Genomic DNA, 22,439 nt, shown 5'->3' with positions numbered 1-22,439 from the left:
AATCAGAGAGCTCTGGAGAACCGTCTATAAAAAGTTTTGGGGAGGGAGGAGGAGGCTCTGCTAGGGTGGTGGTATCCACAGCTGAAGGGCCCAAAACCTAGGCTTGGCTGGGGAACTCTGAAGGGCAGGCCAGGCCTGGAGTGAGCCTGGGGACCTTGATGTGCCCTAGGATCTGTTCTCCCTCCTTTAACCCTATATGCCTCATTTGCCTCTCAATGACTCTGCTTGAGTCACTGGTTTTATTCTCACTCCTCTGTTCCAAAATGTTCAATGGCTCCCTGCTGCCTTTTCTCATGTGAAATTCCTTAGTCTTGTACTCCAGGCCCTTGGATCTTATATGGAGATCCTCTCTTTACTCTGTAAGAGAAAAACTACTTTTGGTGCACATGAAAGCTTTCCAGAGTGTTGTTTGTAGAATTGCTCTGTGGAGCTGGCAGCTGGTGGTGGTAGAGGCTGTTCAGAGCCGTTTGCTGTTTCCTAGCTTGCTCAGGAAGAGGTTTTGTTTCAGTGATCCTTTGTTGAGTTGGTAGCCTGGACAACCACTTAAAATCAGTGTACAGTTCAAAAATCAGGGCCCAATGAACAGGCCAGGAGAATGGCAGTAACAGCAGACAGATATGTGCACATATGAACCCTCACGTAATGAGCTGTTAGCCAGTTTGGGTCTGCCACACAGTGGGCCCAGTGAGCTGTGGACCAGGTCAAGGGCCAGTGTTCTGAGGAGCCAGCTGTCAAGTTTAGCTAGAAATAAGCTAATGTGTAAACTGGCCTCGAGGTCTTTTTAGGTTGCTTCATCTTCCCAGTGTCAGTTAAAAGAAGTAACTATTTCAGAGTTTGGTGACCAGCTGCTACTTGAACTGTTGATGTTTTCTTTTGGGAAGCCGGCCTTCCTGAGTGTCTCCACCATGAAGGGAAAGGTATTTTTAAAGTTGCTCATTTGGGGATAGGAGGGAGGAGCTGGGAGAACCGAGGGCCTGCAGCTCAGACTGGCCATGGCCTCTGTTGTTCACTAGCTCTGCTTTTCCCCTTTGCTCCACAGACCAATGAGTGGAACAAGAATGATGATCGGCTGCTGCAGGCCGTGGAGAATGGAGATGTGGAGAAGGTGGCCTCACTGCTGGGCAAGAAGGGGGCCAGTGCCACCAAGCACGACAGCGAGGGCAAGACCGCGTAAGCTAACACGCTTGGTTTCTAACTGGGCCAGTTCTGGTTTTCTCAGCATGTTCTCTGGAATCATGAGACTCTACAGGAGAACTTCCCAAGTGCCTTTTAAGGGGACTCTGTGAAATTACTGTCCCCAACCTCCCCATGTTAAAATATGTAAGAGGATTTTTAATCGAGTTCCTTTCTCTTTTGGTTCCAAATTTCACATTGGGCTTTACTTTGAATGACTCTCTGTTACCAGGTCTAACCAAAGATTTCACCAAATAAGAAATAGCAGCAAGATTGCAACCAGCTGATAGGTGGGAAGTGAATTATATCCTGGATTAGAAACATCATGAAAGAGAGAAAATTTTTTCATAACCCTCAAACCTTACTACTTAATATGATTATTTCTCTTCAAACTCCTTCCTTAACATAGATTGGTAATGACATGAGCAGGATAAATTCTGCTTAATGATTTGCCATATGTTGGGCTCTTGCCTACCATAATTAAAACTATGTATTTGATTAAATACTGGTATTGGGAAGTGTGTACCTATTTGTTTATTTGTATCCATCCTTACTCTGGTCATACTGTAGAGACATCATTGACTTTGGAGCTAATCAGACTTCTTAACTGAACTCTATCACTTATGAGTTGTGTGGTCCTTGAATCTTAATTTATTCATTGTAAAATGGAGACAGTATTCAACTGCTAGGGTACTTATGAGTATAAAACAAAATACTGACTTTGGTTGTGTATCCCCAGCAGCAAGCAGGCTCTGAGACAAGGACTTGAGTGCAGCTAGTTTCTATAGCCAGGAAGCAAAGTAGGCGCTGAAACCTATATAGTGTATTACTGACAGGTCAGTGCTCTGGGCAGCTGGAGGACCTCTGGGAATCTATTTAGACTTAGAACAGGGGTTAGCAACTATGACTTGTTGTCTTTGTAAATAAAGTTTTATTGGAATGCAGCCAAATCCATTCATTGAGCATTGTGCATGGCTGTTGCACCCTGCAAAGGCCGATTTGAGTAGTCCAGACAAAGACTGTATAGCTCACAAAAACTAACAGTTATATTAACTATCCAGCCCTTTATAGAAATAGTTTTTAAACCCACGTTTAATATAAACCTCAGAGTTCTTCCACCCAAGGAGCAAGGAAAAGGGTATCCATTCCTGCCGGCACAGTACCCAGCCCTAGTAGGCACTTGATCAAGCCAGTCCCCTTCCCTTCTTATCCTACCTGAGTGGTTCTCAATCCTGGCAGCCCCTACTTACAATCACCTGGGGGTGCTTTTAAAAAATATTGATGCCAAGCCCACCCCAGATGCTCAGAACCACTTGGTCTGTGGAGAGGCCCAGGAATCGGTATTTTTAAAGGTATCCCATGTAGGTTCAACCAGAGAGTGCCATCATCTAGAAATTAGATTGATGGAGCAGTAATGAGAATAAAAGGTAAAATTTCAGGGGAAGATTGAACATCACATTTTAGCAAATTTTGCCAATTAAACCCTCCTGGTACCCATTAGATCCCATAGCATAGATGGCAACCCTGTTGTCTCGGGAGCTGCAAGATAGCTTAAGGGGCTGAGCACTAGCAGGGTCCTTGCTAGCTGGAACACAAAGGGAAGAAGGAATCGGTCTAATTATTTCCAGCCGGGTCCTCTCAGAGCTGGGCTTGTCCCCTCTGCCAGCTCCAGGGTGAGCTCCCTGCCATCAGCCTCGGCTTGACTTCCCACCTCCCACAGGCCTCTCTGGGGGCTCTGACTTGGGAGTTGGACTCCCAGTAGTTGGTGGGCCTGGATTGTTCGCTGGTGTTTTGTTGAGTCACTTGTCTGCTAGGCAACATTTATGTAACGTTTAGTTCTTCTTGACTCTAGATTGTGATTTCCTGGACAGATGGGACTGTGACATTGTAGTTCACCGCTGTAGTTACATCACCTAACCCACTGCTTGACTTGTCGTAGATACTAAAAAATAGCTGTTGAGTGAGTTAGTGCAGCTTTTCCCAGGGTGCCACATTTGTCAGTGCTGTCTCAGTTACAGTGGCAGAGCCACACTCCCAAACCTACCCTGAGACTTTGGCAGTAGACGTGGTGCTTTCGGGCTACGTCTTGTAGACAGCTTTCTTGGCTCATACTCCTCCCAGCCCAGCTTTGCACATGTCTGCACAAGACAATCTACAGCCAGCTCAGTCAAATGGGAGATGTTTCTGATCATTTCATCTAAGACAGTACTATCACCAGAAAGAAGATAGTACATGTAGATGAGCAGTTTAGTCACAGCTTGTTCATCTTAATATGTTTGTACCTTTTATAGCTTTAAATGTTAATAAAATATTTGTTGTGTATAGACTAGACAGCCTGAGTTATTTCCTATTCTCTTTATTGTGATACAGTATACATAACATAAACTTTACCATTTTAAAGCATACGTGTCAGTGATGTGCGGTACATTCACAGTATTTTGGAACCATCATCATCTATCTAGTTCTGGAAACTTTTTGTATCCATTAGGCATTGCCACTCCTTGGCGTACTCTCCCCCTCCCTCTGGCAACCGCTAATCTGCTGTTCCTATGAATTTGCCTATTCTGGGGAGATTTGATATAATGGAACCATACCATAGAGCACCCTTTGTCTCTGGGCTGCTTTCACTCAGCACAATGTTTTCAGGGTTTATCCATAGCATAGGTTGAACCACTATTTTATTCTCTTTTCATGGTAGAAGTGCACACAGCAGTTATATAAAAATCACCACGTCCATTTTGCAGATGATAAAACCAAGGCTCATGTGATGAAGCTCTCCCTTAATTAACTCTAGAACCAGTTCACCCTCTACCTTGGCACTTAGAAGTCCACCATTTTTTCCTTCAATGACATGAATAGAAAGTTAGAGGAACTCTTAAGAAAAAAGGAGGAGGAGGAAATGACTACTTTTTCAGGGCAAGGTTTTCCCTAAGTAATTATCCGTTAATATTTAATTTTTCTGCTTGGGATATTCTTTTTGATGATTAAAATTATTAACTGTAAGAACTTAATTTTAAAAGCCACCATGAAATTAAATCTATCTGGCTTCATATTTTCACTGCAATCTAAATGGTCTTAGTATTCAGAATGAGGGGGGTGGGCTGTGTGTTGGGAACCACCTCTCTTGTCCTTTTGGTACCATGTAATCATGCAGGGCCAAGTGTCCTGTTGTGACAGTGAGCCTCAAGCAGTGTCTTTCTCCTGGCTTTAGCCTTCTCCCCTTTGGAGGTCTGCCCTTCTGTATTTGGGTCAGCCTAACTTGCGTGATACACACGTGTCTCCCTCACGCCTGAAGTTGTCTAAAGCTGTGGAGACTTTTTTGTTGTTCCTGTTTTTCCACTTGCATTTGATTAGGGAGCATGTGAATGAGGAACTTCCTAGGAGCAGCTCTGAATCCGTGCGTGACAAACCAGCACAGTGTGTTCCCTCTGTTGAAGCTCTGGGCTCCCCCAGCCCCACGGAGCTTGCAGGGCCAGCATCTGTCTGTGGACGTGTATGGGATGTTGTGCATTTGACTCTAAGGGTAAGGCCAGATCACATACTTGAAAGTTAGATCCTTGACAGGACTTGGCCTCATTCTCTGCCTCTTTGTTTGGGCTTACCCTTTGATTTATACACTCCCCATATCAAAATTCGGCTGGAGGCCTATTTTCTAGTGAGCCTTTGTGATAACCCACTTTGTAATTTTGCTCAGTGAGGTACCATGCTTCCCCACTGCCAGATGGCCTGGAGTCCTGATTTGGGCTCTCAGGCTCCTCCCACAGGTGCCTGCCTTCTGCTGGAGGTGGGGCTGCGGCTCCTCACCCTCCCCTCGTGTAAGAACATCTGGATGTTTGCCCAGGTTCTACGTCCAGCCCAGAATCCTTCCTGCCTGATGATCTCAGGCCTTTTTTTGATTTTTCTTCTCCTTGAAATACTGGAATCTTGATTTAGAACTTGCTGTATTTTATTGTTTTTGACAGAACAACAGAGAAGTCTACAGCCTAAGAAAAATCTGTTTTCTAAAAGGCTTAGAACCTCTTACAACACAGGAAGCTCCCTGAGGACAGGGCTTCTGTGATTTTTGTCCTGGTGTTGGTCTCTCCCACTGCTGCAGGAATGGAAGAGGCATTCAGCCTGTATTTGTGGAAATGACTTTTCAGCACAGTTCTTACGAAGGAAACACTCATTCTGCTGGTAATAGTATCTCCTGGGTAAATTAATTAGGAGTCAGCGTGGGTTCAAGAAGAATAGCACGATCCTGGTGAACGGTGCAAGCTGACACTTCTGCTCCTCCAGCTTCCAGTGCAATTTAAATAGAGAAATCCTCGGCCTTTACTGCCTAGAGAGCCAGATGATCCAAAAGACTGAGGCAGCAAAGGCAGCCATCTCAGCAGACATTCTCCAGAATGTAAGCCAAGGTCAATAGCCAGATGGGTGGTTTGGTAATTCTTCAGACTTTTCTGTTTTTTTCTTGGCATGTTTCCTTCAGGGAAAGATAAGATACTTTGTCTGAAAGTTTTCTCCCTCTGAAACCTCTCAAAGAGGGGTTAAAAAAGGGAAAGCGCTTGAATGGCTGGAATTCATTGAAGAAAAAGTGAAAGAAGGGTGGTGTCGGGGGTCAGAAGAGAATAAGAGAAGAGAAGGGACTTTCCAGCGTGTTCAGAGTCATGGCTGCAGGCTGTGTTTATGGAGTCAGGGTGCTTCCTACGCCCATCTGTTCTCTTTCCATGGGGGAGGTGAGGGAGTGGGAGGTATCATTGCCCTAAAACCTCCTGCCACAATGAACGGTCTAATTGTTTCAAGATGGTTTTCCCGACATTTAGATGTGCATTTAATTAAAATTATGTATGTTTGTCTTAGGAACAACCAGACTAAATAAAATCACTGCTAGGACTATAGTATTTGAAGAAATACCACCCAGACGTGCATGTAGAGACCTATATATGTCTGTTTTCTGCATACACGGCCCATGCTTCAGAAACCTAATCTTTTTGGCTTTGAAAGCAAGAATTTGTGCATGTATTTTTAGGTGACTCTGTGGAGCTTAACTAGAAAATAGGGGAGGTAGTCCTTGAATTCTGCTAATCAGTATGATAAAGAGGCTTCTCCAGCTGGTGGCTTATTGCACTCTGTCTCTTCTTGTTTACTCAGAATAGACGTGTAGCAGTTGAGTCTTGGAAATCAAGTCATTCCAGCTTTCTTTCCATATCGCTGACAAATTTATTTACCTAAAACTACTATATTCATTATGTGTAACTGCAGCCTCCACCTCCTCTGCAAAATCACCTTCCAGGCAAAAGCTCCCCAGTCTTTTCAAAAACCTATTGCTATTTGACAGAGGGATAAACTGAATCATAGAATTGCCGTATAACATATCTGTTTTTGGCCACACAGATTTTTTTAAAGTTGCTATAACCTCTGTTCCTACCTTGCAAATGTGTTCAAATGTTTGTTTCATGAATCTGTCGGTCAGGAGGTACTCCCTGTACCCTAAATGTTCCCAACTCTATTGTAAACACACAGAAAAGAGAGGGAAAATCCAGTCCTTGCCTACAAGACATATGGTGCTTAGCTGAGAAGATGAGAACAAAGAAAGTACTGGAGAGTACTTAAGTGGGAAACTATAAAATACAAACCATAAGGGTTCAAGAAGTGAGAAGGTGAAACGCTGGAGTAGCTAAGAATAGCTTCTTGCCTGAGGTGTGACGTAAGGTGGGCTGGAAAAACGGATTGGGAGGATTTGGGTGGGTACAGGGGATAAGGGAGAAAATGTAGGTGTAACAGCATGAGTAAAGGCCATCCCAAATTGGAAAGAACAACAGTGACACCATGGTCATTGTTCCTTCCCTTTGAGAACTTACTGTAGCAGTTCAAGTTCAGGACCTCACTGGACACTAGATCAGTGGCTCTCTGGCTCTCAACGTGACTCCCATTTAGATCCACCCAGACAGCTTTGAGATGTTATGGGCAGCACCCTCAGGGATGCCTGTTTAATGGTGTGGGTGTGCAGCCTGGGCATGGGGTTTTTTAAAGCACCCAGGTCATTTGAGTGGTCAGCCTAAACTGAGACCCCAAGTTTCTTGGCCCAAAGCTTCCCAGCAGGTTTTACCCCATGGTGGGTTACAGGCGGGCTAAGGACAGCCCAGGGAGCCAAAGGGAATATTTGTCTAGCACATACTCATGTACATATGTGAGTAATGCTGGTGCATAGAATAACATTAAAATGAAAGGTAGATATTGGATTGAAGTAAACCATGTTAAAGTAATGTAATTCACAGGTTCTTAGAGGGAAACAGTGTTGTATGTTAAAGCTGAACAGATGCAGTTGCAAAATTGTGCTTTAGAAGGAAGACTAGGAATCACAGAAGTGGTGAAAGTTGATGAGAATGGATTTGGAAGTTAAGCACTATGTGGATAATATTGGTGGGATCACAGGATTTTTCATTTTAAAACCATTTTCCAAGCTGGCTTGAAGCATGTTGAGAATGAAGGATTTAGACGCTCAGATGGGTCAGTGCGGCTCAGGGTTCCTGCTCTCTGGCTCTTTCCCGCCCTCCAGCTCTCTGACCTTGCCCTCCCCTAGCTGGACTGACCCTTGCCTGCAGAGGTCAGGAGGGCCTGGGAAGTGTAGTTTGCTGTGACAGAGAGCAGAGCAGTGACGGAAGGGCATGGATGTCAGCACTCTCAGGCAGTGACCGCCACTCAGTCTGACCCTTCTAGATGGGGCACCTGGAGCAGGAGGTTCTCACGCTGACGGCAGCCAGTCCAAGTGTTGAGGTACATAAGATCCCTTAGCATGTGCCTGTCCTTCAGAAACACTCCTGCTGCTTCTTCTGGGTTCCTGAAATTCATGGCTTCCAGAATACCACCACAACCACCTATTGCTGAGGGTCTTGGGCATCGTCTCTTTCATGAAGTCTCTGATTTCTGAAGTGGGTGGACTCACCGTTCCCATTGCTCTTCTTAAACCACCTAGGACTTGATGGGTCTTGGTTCCCTATGTACTGATCTTATCCCTATTTTAGACTATCAGGGTTAGCGCCAATCTTACCCAATTAATAAGAAAGGAATTGCTATTAACCATGTTAATATTGAGTGCCCTGACATTGGGGCACTAAATGTGCGTCATTCATTCAACAGTTCATTTATTCTTTCACCCATTGTAAAAGACCCTGTGAGTTTTCCTCGAGTATTTCTCATCTGATGCTCTCGGTCACCTTGGATGGAGCACTTGCGAAAAGGAAAGTGTGGATCTGAAAGGTTCAGGAATTAGTACAGATCACCCATTCTAGGCTCTACGTACTAGACCCTGGGGGTCTGTCATGCATACAAGAGACAGATCATTTGGGAGATTTCATAATGCCAAGTGCTGTTTCCAGAATGCATTTATAAAACCAAATGTTCCTGAAAAAAAATTCTCAGCTTAAATGTCATGGGGTTTCTTAGCTCTGAGTACATGCTCTTTCATCTCAGTGTCTCCTCCCCCTGGTCCCCAGGAGATCTCTGTCCCCCCAAGTAGCACTGCTGATTCCATTAGCATATGGGCACTTAATGGAAAATAATCCTATTTTTTATAGCCTTTACATTTCCTGATGCCAGTTGCCTTTTATTATATCTATCCGAAACATTTAGCAGGCCAAGGCAACCAATGTTTCCATTTCTCAAACTTTCTGCCACCTCACTTCCCAACAGATGCAGTGATCTGAGTCCCTATTGCAGATGCTTTTGAAATAGTTCAAAGCCAGGCAGCTCATTTCTCTGCCTGAGGGGATTTGTCTGTGCCTGTAGAGGTGAGTCCCGCTGGCAGAGTAGAATTTAGCTGCTTTTCAAAGCGAGGCTGTTAGAAGTACTGCCTTCCTTACCCTCAGATCATAATCTGAAATGGGATTCCAGATCTTTTAGGGTTAAGGGTCATCCCACTGAAAATATAAATACTCAGTGTGGGCTAAGCCTCATTTGATCTCAGTGACCTCATTAGAGTTTAGATGTTGCAGCAAGTTAAGTGCCATCAAACAATTGACAGACTGGGTTGGAATCATGGACTTTTAGAGCCGGAAAAGGCCTCAGTGATCATGTGTATAGGGACCAGATGGATAAACTGAATTCAGTGAATTTGGGTGACTTCATACTTAGGGATGGCAGAGTTGAGACCAAAACTAAAAAATGCTGGCTTTAGTTCATACTTCTTCTACCATGTCAGTGGTTCTGAACACTGACCATGCATCAGAATCACTTGTGGGGGCTTATTTAAATACAGCCTGCCGACTGTACCCCAGAGTTTGGGCAGGGCCTTAAGAATTTGCATTCCTAACCAGTTCCCTGGTGCTATCGATGCTGCTGGTCTGGAAAACCTACTTTGACAGCCACCATATGATAGGATGTTGGAAAGCAAAACCAAGCTTTTAACGTAAAGGACACAGCTCCCCTCTTAAGATCTTACATTAGAATCTGAGAAAAACATGGTTAAGCCATTTTATGGGGGTACCTTGGTTAAGGAAACTCAAAATAGAAACCTCAGGCTAAAAAAGTAAATTCAACACTAAAGATTTCCATTATTAAAAAAAAGTCACTTCTGCATGCTGGGAGAACACAGTAGGTAAGGCAAAGTCTCTGCCCTCAGGGAAGGTATAGTCCTGGGGATGCAGACAGACAGGGAACACATGCTTCATCCCTGTCAGGTGCGTTGAAAACCATGAAGAGGCCAGGGGCCTCTGAGCAGACGCTTTGCCTGAATGGAATGAGGGGCTAAGCTGTGCACTTTTCTGGAGCTGCCATCCTGGCAGAGGAACAAGGCAAGGGCCCTGAGGTGGGAAGGGCTGGATGCGCCCAGGGAACAGGAAGAGAACTCGGGCATAACGGGAGCCAGACCTCCTCATGTAGCGCCCGGTGGGCCCAGGAAGGACTTTGGATTAAATCCTAATTCTAAATACTTAATTTACTGAATTTGTTTCAATGAAACTTAATACCATTCTTCCCCTTGTGAAAGATGTCTTACAAAAGGACTGTAATTAAAGTATAGGCGATTTTAGGTGTTTGGGAAATGCTGAAGCTCTCCAGGGACTGTGGAAAGCTGGTTATTATCATGAGGTGTTTCTGAGGCTCGCTGACCATAGTGACCCCTCTTTTGGAAATAAAGGACTTTAAAAGGAGAAGAGGAAGATGGGGGTTTATTAGGGAGAGAACGCTGTTAGAGTCAGGGCAGTGAATTCAAGTCCCAGTGTTTCATGTTTCCTATCCCTCTCTGTGCCTCAGTGTCCTCATCTGTGAAATGAGGACTTTAGCCTGTTTTAACCCTCTGGCACCTTCTAACACTCTGGAATTCTGGGCATGGCTCGTGCCCCGGGTGGGTTGGTGTATGGTCATTTCTTGATGTGGTGTGTTGGTCTGCTTGGTTTGTGGAGTGAAAGAAAGTTGAAGAGACAATGGAAGGAGTTGGAGGCCTGATGTGGTGGGCAGCTTTTTCACTCTTGACCTCTTTGGGTTGTAATGAAGGATACAAGAGTTTGGTTTGAGTGAATTTTTCTATGAATGAATATGCGTAAAAGATACTGAAGTCTACTTAAAGTAGCCTTGTGAGTTTGTCCTCCTTCCAAATACATTGGAGCTGGCGGCCAGAAACCAGAAGGTTTGTGTTCGTTATTACTCAGGAAGATAGGAGGAACTTTCCAGGCCACCACTCCTGGGCTTTTGAATAGCAACACTATGAATCCCCTTCAGGTTAGGAGCCTTGAGAAATATCCCAGCCTAGCCTTGTCCTGAGATACTTGTTTTGGGAAGGTTTGCACAACTTGCTGAGTGGTTTTTGTAGGAAACAAAACCTCTGTTGCAGGCTCTGTTTGCTTCTGCTCTTGGATTACATTCCTACATATTTGAGAGCATTGGCAACCCAAACGTGCCCCAGTGAGAAGACTTTATTTGCTTTTTCACCAAAAACTTCCTTTTTTTTTTAAGAGCAGCACAGCCAGTAAGTTATAGTACATAGTGTTTCACCATTTGCAGGCGTATTTACCAAATAGTGCAATTTCTCAGCATGGTGGGGAAGGTCTAGCTCTGCAGGCAGAATGCCTACGTTAGAATCCATCCTTCCCTACTTACTAGTTCAGGGACTTTAAACTTCTCTGTGCCTCAGTTTCCTCCTCTGTAAACTGAGGGTGATGATAGTTTTTCTCCCATAGGCTGGCCAGCAGGTGTGATGTAAAACGTAACAAAGACATTGTGTTTCAGTAGGTGAGCTGCTGGTATCATTAAGGACGATGTTATTTCATTGCTCTGACATGGTTTAGAGGTGAGGCAAAGTGAAGCACAGCCATGGTGGCACAGCACGGTGGCACACCCAGTCCCCCAGGCCACTTGCTCTCCTCTTGGGTCTGCCACGGCACCTCCAGCTGCCACCCAGCTGCTGCACTACTTGGGACATCGAATGAACAAGTTGACATTCTCTTGAGGGAGGGGGAGAGAGAGAGATTAGGAGCCACAAAACTCTTAAGTACCGAAACCTTGGGAACTCTCTGGGTGACAAAAGCAGAGAAATTCCAGATACTAATAAGCAGCGAAGGGATCAGAGCAGTATTATGTAAATCCTTGGGCTTAGCTGTCTGTGCCCGTTAGTTACCTCTTTGTAGAGGAGCCCGGCTGAGTTTTATAAGTGAGGCTAAACATTCCCTATTACAATGAAACTTAACACAGCATGGATTCCTTTTTGGTGGAACATATCCACGAGATTATTTTTAAGGCTAAGGGGATTATGTTTTCAAAAGAACTTGGAAAACAGTGGATGCCTTGGAAAAATGATGGTGTTCTTAGCTTGCCCTCCATTTAGAGCAACGGTTCTCAACCTTTAATGTGCCCGTGAATCAGCTGGGAAACTTGTCACACACAGCTTTTGATTCAGTGGGTATAGGGTGGGGGCTGAAAGCCCGCATTTCTAACAGGCTGCTGGCCAGGACTTCGGGTCTTGAAGTGCTGTCGCTTCAGCTGCACTAGAATGTGGAAAGCCACCCTGCTGTATCCCTGCTATGACTTTGTCACTGGGCCCGGGGTTATTACAGGAGTGGACCAAAGGTTTTTATACCTCTCTCTCCTCCAGTGAATTCTTTACTTGTGTAAATGAAGAGATAACCTAGTCGACAAAAGCTCTCATGAGCTGTATAAACTCTTGAATGACTCGCCTTTAAAAGGAAAAGCCACACTTCTTTAAATTAGGAGTAAAAGGCCTCATAGATGTGAAACCAAGGATGTTCTGCATTTGTTTGGCATTTACTCTTTCCTATTCCTTTAAGGGGAAATTTCAGCTGATAATGAACGGACATAACTGCCTCAAAGGTTCATTAAGAAAGACTTACATGTTTCCCCTCTGAAAAAATTAGGCTGTAATTAAAATTTCCATCTCTTAAATTAAAATTTGCCAGACAATAGCAGGTCTTGGCTAGTGTGTGGAGAAATTGGAGTCCTCATACAACAACATTCCCCAGTTGTTGCTAGGGAAGTAAAATGCTACAGCAGCTTTAGAAAATAGTTCAGCAGTTCCTCAAAGAGTTGAGTGGTTATTATATGGCTCAGCAATTCCACTCCTAGGTGTATGCCCACTAGAATTGAGAACTGATGTCCATGCAAATACTTGACCATGAATGTTTTAGCAGCATTATTTATAATAGTGTTTCAAACAGTGGAAACAACCCAAATAGCCATAACCAATGAACAGATAAACAAAATGTGATCTCTCCATAAAATGGAATATTTATAAGAAAGGAATCAAGTACTGATACACGCTACAACATGGAAGAACCTGAAAACATGCCAAATGAAAAGCCAAACACAAAAGACCATGTATTGTATGATTCCATCTATGAAATGTCCAGGACAGGCAAATACATACAGACAGAAAGTAGATTATCACTTGCCAGGGGTCAGAGGGACATGGAAACAGGGAGTGACTGTGAATGGGTACAAAGATATTTTTAGGGTGATGGAAGTGTTCTGGAATTAGATAGTGATGTTGGTTGCACAGCTTTGTGAGTATACTGAAAACGACTGAATTGTACATTTTGAAATGATAGATTTTTATGGTATGTGAATTTTATCAATAAAAAGATTAAAATTCACTCATGTTGCTTCTTCAGTCCAATTTAATAGAATTATATTTCAGCTTTATATACATTTTTTTTTTAATGGTTTATTTATCACAGTTTCTCAACCCGGGCACTACTGGCATTCTGATATACTGATGTTAATGACTTTTTGGAGTAGATGGGTAATTGTTTGCAGTGGGGAGCTGTCTTGTCCATTAAGGGATGTTTAGCAGCATCTCTAACCTTGACACAGTAGATGCCAGTAGCATCCACCCACCCTCCCACTCCATGAATAATTAATAATATCACCAGATATAGCCAGTTATCTCCTGCGTGAGGCAAAAGCACCCCCAGTGGAAAAACACTGGTTTCTCTTTTGTCTTCTACTAAAAGCTGAGATCCATGAAGGCTTTGTTAGATTCACCATGTGTTTCTCAGTGCCTGGCACATGAATACCTTAGTATCATACTGAATATACTGGTGAAATAATATATCCACCTGTGGCAGTACTTCTAAAAATATACAAGAAATATGTAGAGACATTTTGAAACTATCCCATACTTGGGTTAGTTCCAGTGCCCTAAAATTAACATTGTCAAAAATACAATCTTTGGGGACCGGTGCTGTGGGGGATTCATCAACCTACTGCTTTGCCTCCCCTGACCTCACCCCAGTCTGCAAACTCACTTTATCTAGGGGTGTGCCCTTTTACCATCTAGCTGGCAAACAGGCCACTAGAGGCCACCAGCCATGCTCTTCATTAGTTGTGTGCTGCCCTGGGGCCCCATCTGCCCCTTAAGTCTGAGGGAACCCCACAGATGCCCATCTGCAGTCCAGACAAGGGGTGGCCCCCCAGCCCATCAGCCACCCTGGACTGCCATGCTGAGGATGCCTACATTTACAAGTCACCACATAGGAGAGGAACCCTACTGATTGTCATTTCAAATCCAGGTTCTGTCTGTGACTCATCATGTTTTTCTGTCCAACTGGGCCCAACTTTCCACTTGAGTATCTTATTAAAAGTTGGCTGTGCTGCTTGTTCACATTTAGAGGCTAAATACTAATGACTTGCTGCTGCCAAGCCCTGCTTTGGGGATTACCGCTTCTGTGAAAGGTGCCAGAATGCTAGCAGCTCAAGTGTGGGCTTTAGACAAGGCTGCTCTTGGATGGTTTTTTGTTGTCTGTGACTGTCTACAACTTTGTTCCCAGGTTTCTGTTCAGTGGAAGGGCACATAGGTTTTATTCTTCTCTCTTTTCTTTTTCTTTCTTGCTTTCCTCCTCTTTCTTCCTTTCCTTCTTTCTTTATTTCCTAAGCAGTGGTGTTTCTGATTTAACTTCTTGAGCTTGTCTTTCTGAACTTTGAGACAAATCCTTTTACTAAGCAATATGTCCTGGATCCTGCCTTGCCTTGTGTTGGTGAGGCCATAATTGGTAGCATTTTTGGGGGTGTTTACTATATGCCTCACATTTTGCTAAGTGCTTTTACACAGAACTCATTTATTCCTCATAGCCCATTGTACAGACGTGGAAACTGGGAGGAACCCTTGCCCAAGATGACACACCAATTGGCAAGCGCACCTTCAGACCCAGGTAGTCTGTGCCTTTCAAGATTATGCACATTACCTCTCCGATACGACCCTTGCCACGCTGTCTCATCTGACTGCATGTGTTTGTCCTTCCTCTAAACTTTAAGAAAGCTACAATGTTGGAAGTTTTGTTTAAATTCTTAAAGTCATGGATTAATATTTGGAGAAAGAGCCACATTTTGTGAAGTTAAAAATCTTAAAATGATCAGATTGCCAAATTAAATACACACAAAAATAACAACAGTGTAATTTTCCCACCTTACCCTTCAGCACAATGGCATTTGCTCCACTCTGCTCCAGAGCTGCTTCTAGGCTAATGGGGGAGGGATGGGAGAGATAGGTGGGACTTTGTCTCCCAGCAGCTTTTTCTCTGAGAAGGTTAACAAAATGGCGTGGCTTTCTTTCTCTTGTTGGTGGTTGGTTGCTGTTCAACTGTAAGATAACTAGACTGAATATGTAAGTTGTACCATAATGTAAAGGAGATGGGTTGTTAGGGGGTTGATGATAGAATCATTTCATTGTCTAATTTGTGCCTTGTTTCTTCTGCACGTGTACAGATTTCCTAAAAACAAGACAAAGCTAAATCACATTGACTTTTTTTATTTTTCCTTTCTGTGGTTATTGACTTAACAAACTCAGGTCATAGACACGATTTAGGTAGTAAAATGATTTTCTGACTAAAATTCTATGGCAATGATATATTAGATAAAAGAGGATATTTGAAGGAGAGTGATCAGTAGATACCAGAATAACTATATCTTAATAGTTATTCTTTCCTATTTTATATTTCCTCTTTCTAAATCTAGCCCACAGACTTTATGTATAGACTGTAGTATGGAGTAACTAGTATATGGTATATATAGAGAGGGTATAGAAAATAGTACAGGCATACCTCAGAGATATTGCAGGTTCAGTTCCAGACTGCTGTAATAAAGTGAATATTGCAAGAAAGCCAAGTGGATTTTTTGGTTTTCCAGTGAAAATAAAACTTAGACTTACACTCTACTATAGTCTTTATTAAGTGTACAATAGCATTATAACTATAAAAACAATGCCTGAACCTTAATTAAAAAGTATTTTATTGCAAAAATAAATATTAACCATTATTTGAGCTTTCAGTGAGTTTTAATCATCTGATCACAGATCACCATAACAAATATAATAATGATGAAAAAGCTTGAAAAATAACAAAAATTACCAAAATGTGACACAGACATGGAGTGAGTAAATGCTTTAGGGAAAATGGTGCTGATAGACTTGCTCAACTCAGGGTTGCCACAAACCTTCAGTATGTAAAATAATGCAGTATCTTTAAAGCAAAGTAAAGCAAAGTGCAGTAAGATAAAGTGCCTGTATATGGTATTGAAAATTTTACTAAACTTTTGTTTACTTCTAATTCATTGTTGAAGGACCTTGTTATTCTGTGGAATATGTCCATAGAACTTAAAAAGGCTTTCCCGATTTTTAGAATACATTTGTAGCATACAATGGTATGTGCCTATAAGAGTTATGGAAGCATATTGGTTATCCTTTCAAGACCAATTCCACAATTTAAAATATGAATTTTAGCATTTCTTCCTCGCATTGTGGGGCATTCTAGACTGAGTGCTAGCTTTCATTTAAGTCAGTTGTTTTTCTTATCCTTGGAGAAGGTGTATTCTTGAATCTTTTAAACTGGTTTCTACTTTGGCCTAACTATCAGAAAACACTTGAAATCACTCAACATGTTCTGTATAATTAAAGTGACTCAGCACATTCTCTCATCAAAGCATCGTAGTGGAAATGCCCAAATGTTTTAAATAATCAACTTAATTGCATGTAGAGTTGAACTGTTCTTTTTTAAAACTTGAATTTGCCCTTATAAATGTTTAATCAGATAAGATAGACAGGAACTTAACAGTTCATCCTGTGGAAGATCACACAGAAAATACCCAACACTGGTGTCATTCAAGGTCCCAGGTAGCACCCTCAAATAGGACAATGAGTTTAAGAAAGGAACTCTATAAACTGTGGTCAGATTCAACCAGGAAGGTTGGGAAAGCAACCCGGGGCTAGTAACACTGGGAATTAATTTCATACCCTCTGCTCTACTGCCACTCCCACCTGAAGGGCAAGGAGAGAGAACAGTCACCAAAACCCAGAGACCCTGAGATGCAGCTGTAGCCTTGGGGGAGCTGCCCCACAGGGCTGTGAGCCTCACGGAGGAAGGAGACGAAGGCAGCTGCTGCCTACGTGTGACCGGTTGGGGAAGGAAAGTGGAAGGGATAATGCCCTGGACTCTTTCTTCTTATTCTCCCTCCTCTTGTACGGGTCTCCCATTGGTTGATCTCGACCAAAAGCCAAAGGACAAGGTGCCCATTAGATGCAGTTTAATTAGACGTCTGCCTCCTGGGCCACAGACCTGGGGAAAAAGGTGGAGGGCAAATCTAGGAGGGCAAACAGACTGTGCACAGAATTAATGAACATTATAAGAGCAGACTTACATTTCATAGCTTTGCTCCCATTTCGCAAATGCATACTCAGAACGACGATGCATGGTGGAGTTCCTTGTGTGTTGTGGAAAATGAAGTAGAAATTTCTGGCTGAAATGGTCAACTCTCTCCTTTCCAAATGCTTTTCATGCCTATCCCCATGCCCTTTTATCTTAGGAAATAGAGCAGCAACTTTTATGTGACATCGAGATACAACACCTGGAAATTAGGCTGTTGTCAGAAACACCTTGAAATAGTAATATATTTAATTGAATTACATCAACTAAGAACAATTTTTTTTAAACATTTTTTAAAATTAATTTTTGTTGTCATTAATCTACAATTACATGAAGAATATTATGTTTACTAGGGTCCCCCCTTCACCAAATCCCCCCTACAAACCCCATTACAGTCACTGTCCATCAACATAGTAAGATGCTGTAGAATCACTACTTGTCTTCTCTGTGTTACACAACCCTCCCCATGCCCCCCCATTATACATGCTAATTGTAATGCCCCCTTTCTTTTTCCCCACCCTTATCCCTCCCTTCCCTCCCTTTCTCCCAGTCCCTTTCCCTTTGGTAACTGTTAGTCCATTCTTAGGTTCTATGATTCTGCTGCTGTTTTGTTCCTTCAGTCTTTCTTTGTTCCTATAGTTTTGGGTTTGAGGTGAGTCTCTTGTAAGCAGCATAGAGATGGGTCTTGCTTTTTTATCCATTCTGTTATTCTGTGTCTTTTGATTGGTGCATTCAGTCCATTTACATTTAGGGTGATTATTGAAAGATATGTACTTATTGCCATTGCAGGCTTTAGATTCGTGGTTGCCAAAGGTTCAAGGTTAGCTTCTTTAGTATCTTACTATCTAACTTAACTCGCTTATTGAGCTATTTTAAACACTGTCTGGTCATTCTTTATTTTTCTCCCTTCTTATTTCTCCTCCTCTGTTCTTTATATATTAGTTGTTTTATTCTGTGCTCTTTTGTGCTTCCTTTAACTGCTTTTGTGGGTAGTTGATTTTATTTTTTGCCTTTAGTTAGTATTTGGTTGGTCTACTTTCTTTGCTGTGATTTTATTTTCTCTGGTGACATCTATTTAGTCTTAGGAGTGCTCCCATCTAGAGCAGACCCTCTAAAATACCCTGTAGAGGTGGTTTGTGGGAGGCAAATTCCCTCAACTTTTGCTTGTCTGGGTATTGTTTAATCCCTCCTTCATATTTAAATGATAGACATGCTGGATACAGTATTCTTGGTTCAAGCCCTTCTGTTTCATTGCATTAAATATATCATGCCATTCTCTTCTGGCCTGTAAGGTTTCTGTTGAGAAGTCTGATGATAGCCTGATGGGTTTTCCTTTGTAGGTGACCTTTTTCCTCTCTCTAGCTGCCTTTAAAACTCTGTCCTTGTCCTTGATCTTTGCCATTTTGATTATTATGTGTCTTGGTGTTGTCCTCCTTGGGTCCTTTCTGTTGGGAGTTCTGTACACTTCCATGGTCTGATCGATTATTTCCTCCCCCAGTTTGGGGAAGTTTTCAGCAATTATTTCTTCAAATACACTTTCTATCCCTTTCTCTCTCTCTTCTTCTTCTGGTACCCCTATAATGCGGATATTGTTCCTATTGGATTGGTCACACAGTTCTCTTAATATTGTTTCGTTCCTGGAGATCCTTTTATCTCTCTCTGCATCAGCTTCTATGCGTTCCTGTTCTCTGGTTTCTATTCCATCAGTGGCTTCTTGCATCTTATCCATTCTGTTTATAAATCCTTCCAGAGATTGTTTCATTTCTGTAATCTCCTTCCGGACATCATCCCTTAGCTCTTGCATATTTCTCTGCAGCTCCATCATCATGGTTATGAGCTTTATTTTTAATTCTTTTTCAGGAAGACTGGTTAGGTCTATCTCCCTCTCAGGGTTTGCCTCTGTGATCTTGGTCTGTATCAATTTCTTCTGCCTTTTCATGGCAATAGATATATTTGTGGGGAGCTGGCGTGTGTGTTGGGTAAGAGAAAGTCCCTTCTTGCCACTTTATGGCCTTCCTCTCCTGGGAGAATAGCAGCCTCTAGCGGCTTGTGCTGGGCAGCTGCGTGCAGACGGGGCTTCTGATCTTGCCTGGCCACTAATGGAGTTTAGCGCTGCAGTTACTGTGGGTGTAGCCTGCCTCAGGCTGCTTCTCCAATATGGCAGAGCCACGTCAGAGGGGAAACAGGTGAGAGGCTGTTTATTGCGGTGAGGGGCCTCCATGCTGCGCTGCGGGGGTTTGGGTGCTGAGTTCCCCATGATTCCCAGCTGCTGTGCTGTGTGCTCTGGGGCACTTCTGTCCAGCCGTGGGGTCCCTGTCCCTTTAAGACTTCCAAAAAGCACTCGCTTTTCTTTGTCCCGGGGGTGCCAGCTGCAGGAACCCGCTCACAGGTCTTACTGTCCCGTTTCCCTAGTTTCCAGCACCCCATGCATGCACTGTGTCTGTGCTCTGGTGAGGATGGCTGGGGCTAGGTGTTTAGCAGTCCTGGGCTCCCTCTCCCTCCCTGCTCTGATTCCTCTCCTCCCACCATGAGCTGGGGTGAGGGGCGCTCAGGTCCCACCGGGCTGCGGCTTGTATCTTACCCCCTTCGCGAGGCGCTGGGTTCTTGCAGGTGTGGATGTGGTCTGGCTGTTGTCCTGTGTCTTCTGGTCTCTCTTTTAAGATTAGTTGTATTGTTGTATTTTCAAAAATATATATGGTTTTGGGAGGAGATTTCCGCTGCTCTACTCACGCCGCCATCTTGGTTCTCTCAACTAAGAACATTTTTACTGGCTAAAAATATGATCTGATTATGCAGTACAAAATTGCGAGCATGAATATCTGTCCTTCTATAATGAGCTGTTTTCAAGTATATTTGTTTATTTTTTGTTCATTTTGTCTAAAAGAGCAGTGAGTGCTGTGCTGTAGTTTTAGGTAAAATGCATACTGGTTAATTATGAATTGGGAAGCCTATTGCTATCCTATTTTTCTCAGGAGGTTACAATATTCTTCAAGAGAAGAGTTGGAGAGTTCCCAGAATAGAGGAAAAAGTCATTTCCTGATCTAAATTCTAATGAACAGGGAAAAACAAAATCTCACACATATACATGATTTATTGAAGTATATACAGTAAAATTAATTGGATCCCTCAATAAAATGTGCCCAGCTGTCAAAGATGGATTGGTTTAGATTGATGTCAGACTTCTCTTTTGAAAAGCGATGCCTGAGAAAGTTTCTGTTGTAGGATTGAATATTGAGTTCAGCTTCCTAACACCTCACTTCTCCTGCCTTGTTGTTACCAATGACTTTCCAAATAATGATCCTGAAACCCTACGACCCCAAACCAACCACAGAATAGCATGTTACCTTCATCAGACAACATTCATCAACATATTGGAGTGGCTTACAATAATGCTTCATTGTCATAAATGTCTGCAGCCCCATATGTATAATGTGTAATCCAGAGGTAATCCAAGAATCCTCAGAGTCAAAGAAATACAAATATCTCATGGGTAGGGGGGTTAGTAACTAGAAGGGCACATAGAGAGCTGCACAGCAACAGGAGATACGAGGTGGGCTTTTGGGTCTCTGGCCATGCTTCATAAAATGGGCTTGTTCCATTTGTGAAAATGTAGCAGCAGGCTATACAATTATATGTAGTTTTCTTTATGTATGTTATATGTTATACTTCAATCATAAGTTGTTTATCTATACACAAGTATATGGTGTGTGTGTGTGTATGTCCTAATTACTAAACCTGGTACTTTTATCTTTAGTATAGGATATGACTGCCCTCTTATCCAAATAGTTTTGATTAGTTCTCCCTTAACCATAGGATATAGCAGCATGAGCAGCTTAGAAGCAAACACATAGACATTAAGAAAAGATAAATATTAATAAGCATTAGGACTTAACAATCAGGGGCATTTAGAGTAATAATGGGTTTGAAAACAGAGTTCAGTAATGGAGGCTCTTTGTGGTGACTTCATGTCCTCAAGAGCAATTGAATTATGTAACATACTGTTACTAAGGCTAGGGAAATTTCAGAAACTGTCCACCAAGATCAGTTAAAATAAATGGTTATTCACATGTTAAAGAAGAACTTTACTTACTGTGAAATTAAGTTACCCCAACAGTGCTGAAAACAGAGATATTACTGTACTGCTTTTTAGGAAGGTTCTTTTGGTTAAGCTGTGTTTAATCAGGAATTCCATTTAAACAAGTCACCACATTCCCAAGTCACTCAGTATGATCAAAGTTTCATTGTACTGTGAAAACACCTACAAAGCAGATTTTGTCTGTAAGGAGACATTACACATAAATTCCTACACAAATGCAGAAATAGCTGGTGTGATCAGAACCATGTAAGTCCAAATAATAGAATGTTCAGACTGGAGGAAACATCAGATATCCTCTGATTCAATCCTCACCCTTTATAATGGAGGAATTTAGGCTCAGAGAGGTTAAACTGACTTCCCAAAGATACACACATAGTTACTGTATGGCTGAATTGCAACCAGAATTGAAGTATCTCCATTTACTGACCTGTCCTCCTTCACTTAGCCTAGTTGTCCAGAGCAAAAGTGTGGGGCAGAGCTAACTTGGGTTTGAATTGGTTTAGCTTTTGGATTTGCTAGTTGGGTATGACCCTGGACCCCAGTAACACGTCCTGTCTTGTGGAAAAATATTGCCTAGGTATTAATTCAGAGGTACAGACACTAAGGTACTGCATGGCAAGTATCCTGAGAAGGTTACTTCCTGAAACAACTGAGGCCAGAAAATAACTGGAAAGGTCCACTAACCTCTTTGAGGGAAGGAGACTGAGAGGAGGGAAGGCGTCCACAGGAGAGAGCTCTGGGCCTGAATGCCCAGTGGATTTGTGCTTTCCCTCTGCCTGTAGAAGTGTCCTTCACCCTTGAGCCCTGCAGGGATGATTGGCACGGCATTTGGATGTTTTCCTTCTTTTCATGACAGTTCTGAACATGCTGAGCATGGCTTTTGGTCCCATGTGTCATTAAGTGGACTTTCTTTGATGTTGTTTGCAAATGACTTAGTGTAGACACCTGCCATCCAAGGAAGATAGTGGTAAGACTCACCTCAAAAGACATTTTGAGTCTTTTGAAAATAGAATGAAAATAGATAATGTATAAAAGTGGCCAGTAAG

General features: G+C 42.7%; 1 protein-coding gene across 4 annotated transcripts in view; it reads left to right on the top strand.

Annotated features, from left to right (window-relative positions):
* RAI14 (retinoic acid induced 14) overlaps positions 1 to 22,439 on the top strand; it is a 136,831-nt gene that overhangs the window by 82,222 nt on the left and 32,170 nt on the right. For 2 of the 4 annotated variants that reach the window (XM_017674206.3, XM_017674202.3), the window contains exons 1-2: positions 792 to 917; positions 1,040 to 1,170. In XM_017674206.3, the coding sequence (XP_017529695.3) occupies positions 864 to 917; positions 1,040 to 1,170 (185 nt within the window). In that variant the 5' untranslated portion in view covers positions 792 to 863. Of the gene's footprint in view, positions 1 to 791; positions 918 to 1,039; positions 1,171 to 22,439 lie in introns of those variants that run through there. The other 2 variants (XM_017674203.3, XM_017674205.3) reach the window with 1 other exon arrangement.

The sequence above is a fragment of the Manis javanica genome, chromosome 1, assembly GCF_040802235.1.
Source record: "Manis javanica isolate MJ-LG chromosome 1, MJ_LKY, whole genome shotgun sequence".
NCBI classification, from domain to species: Eukaryota; Metazoa; Chordata; class Mammalia; order Pholidota; family Manidae; genus Manis; species Manis javanica.
Note: the sequence above shows the minus strand (reverse complement) of the source record. Positions and strands in the feature narration are given on the sequence as shown.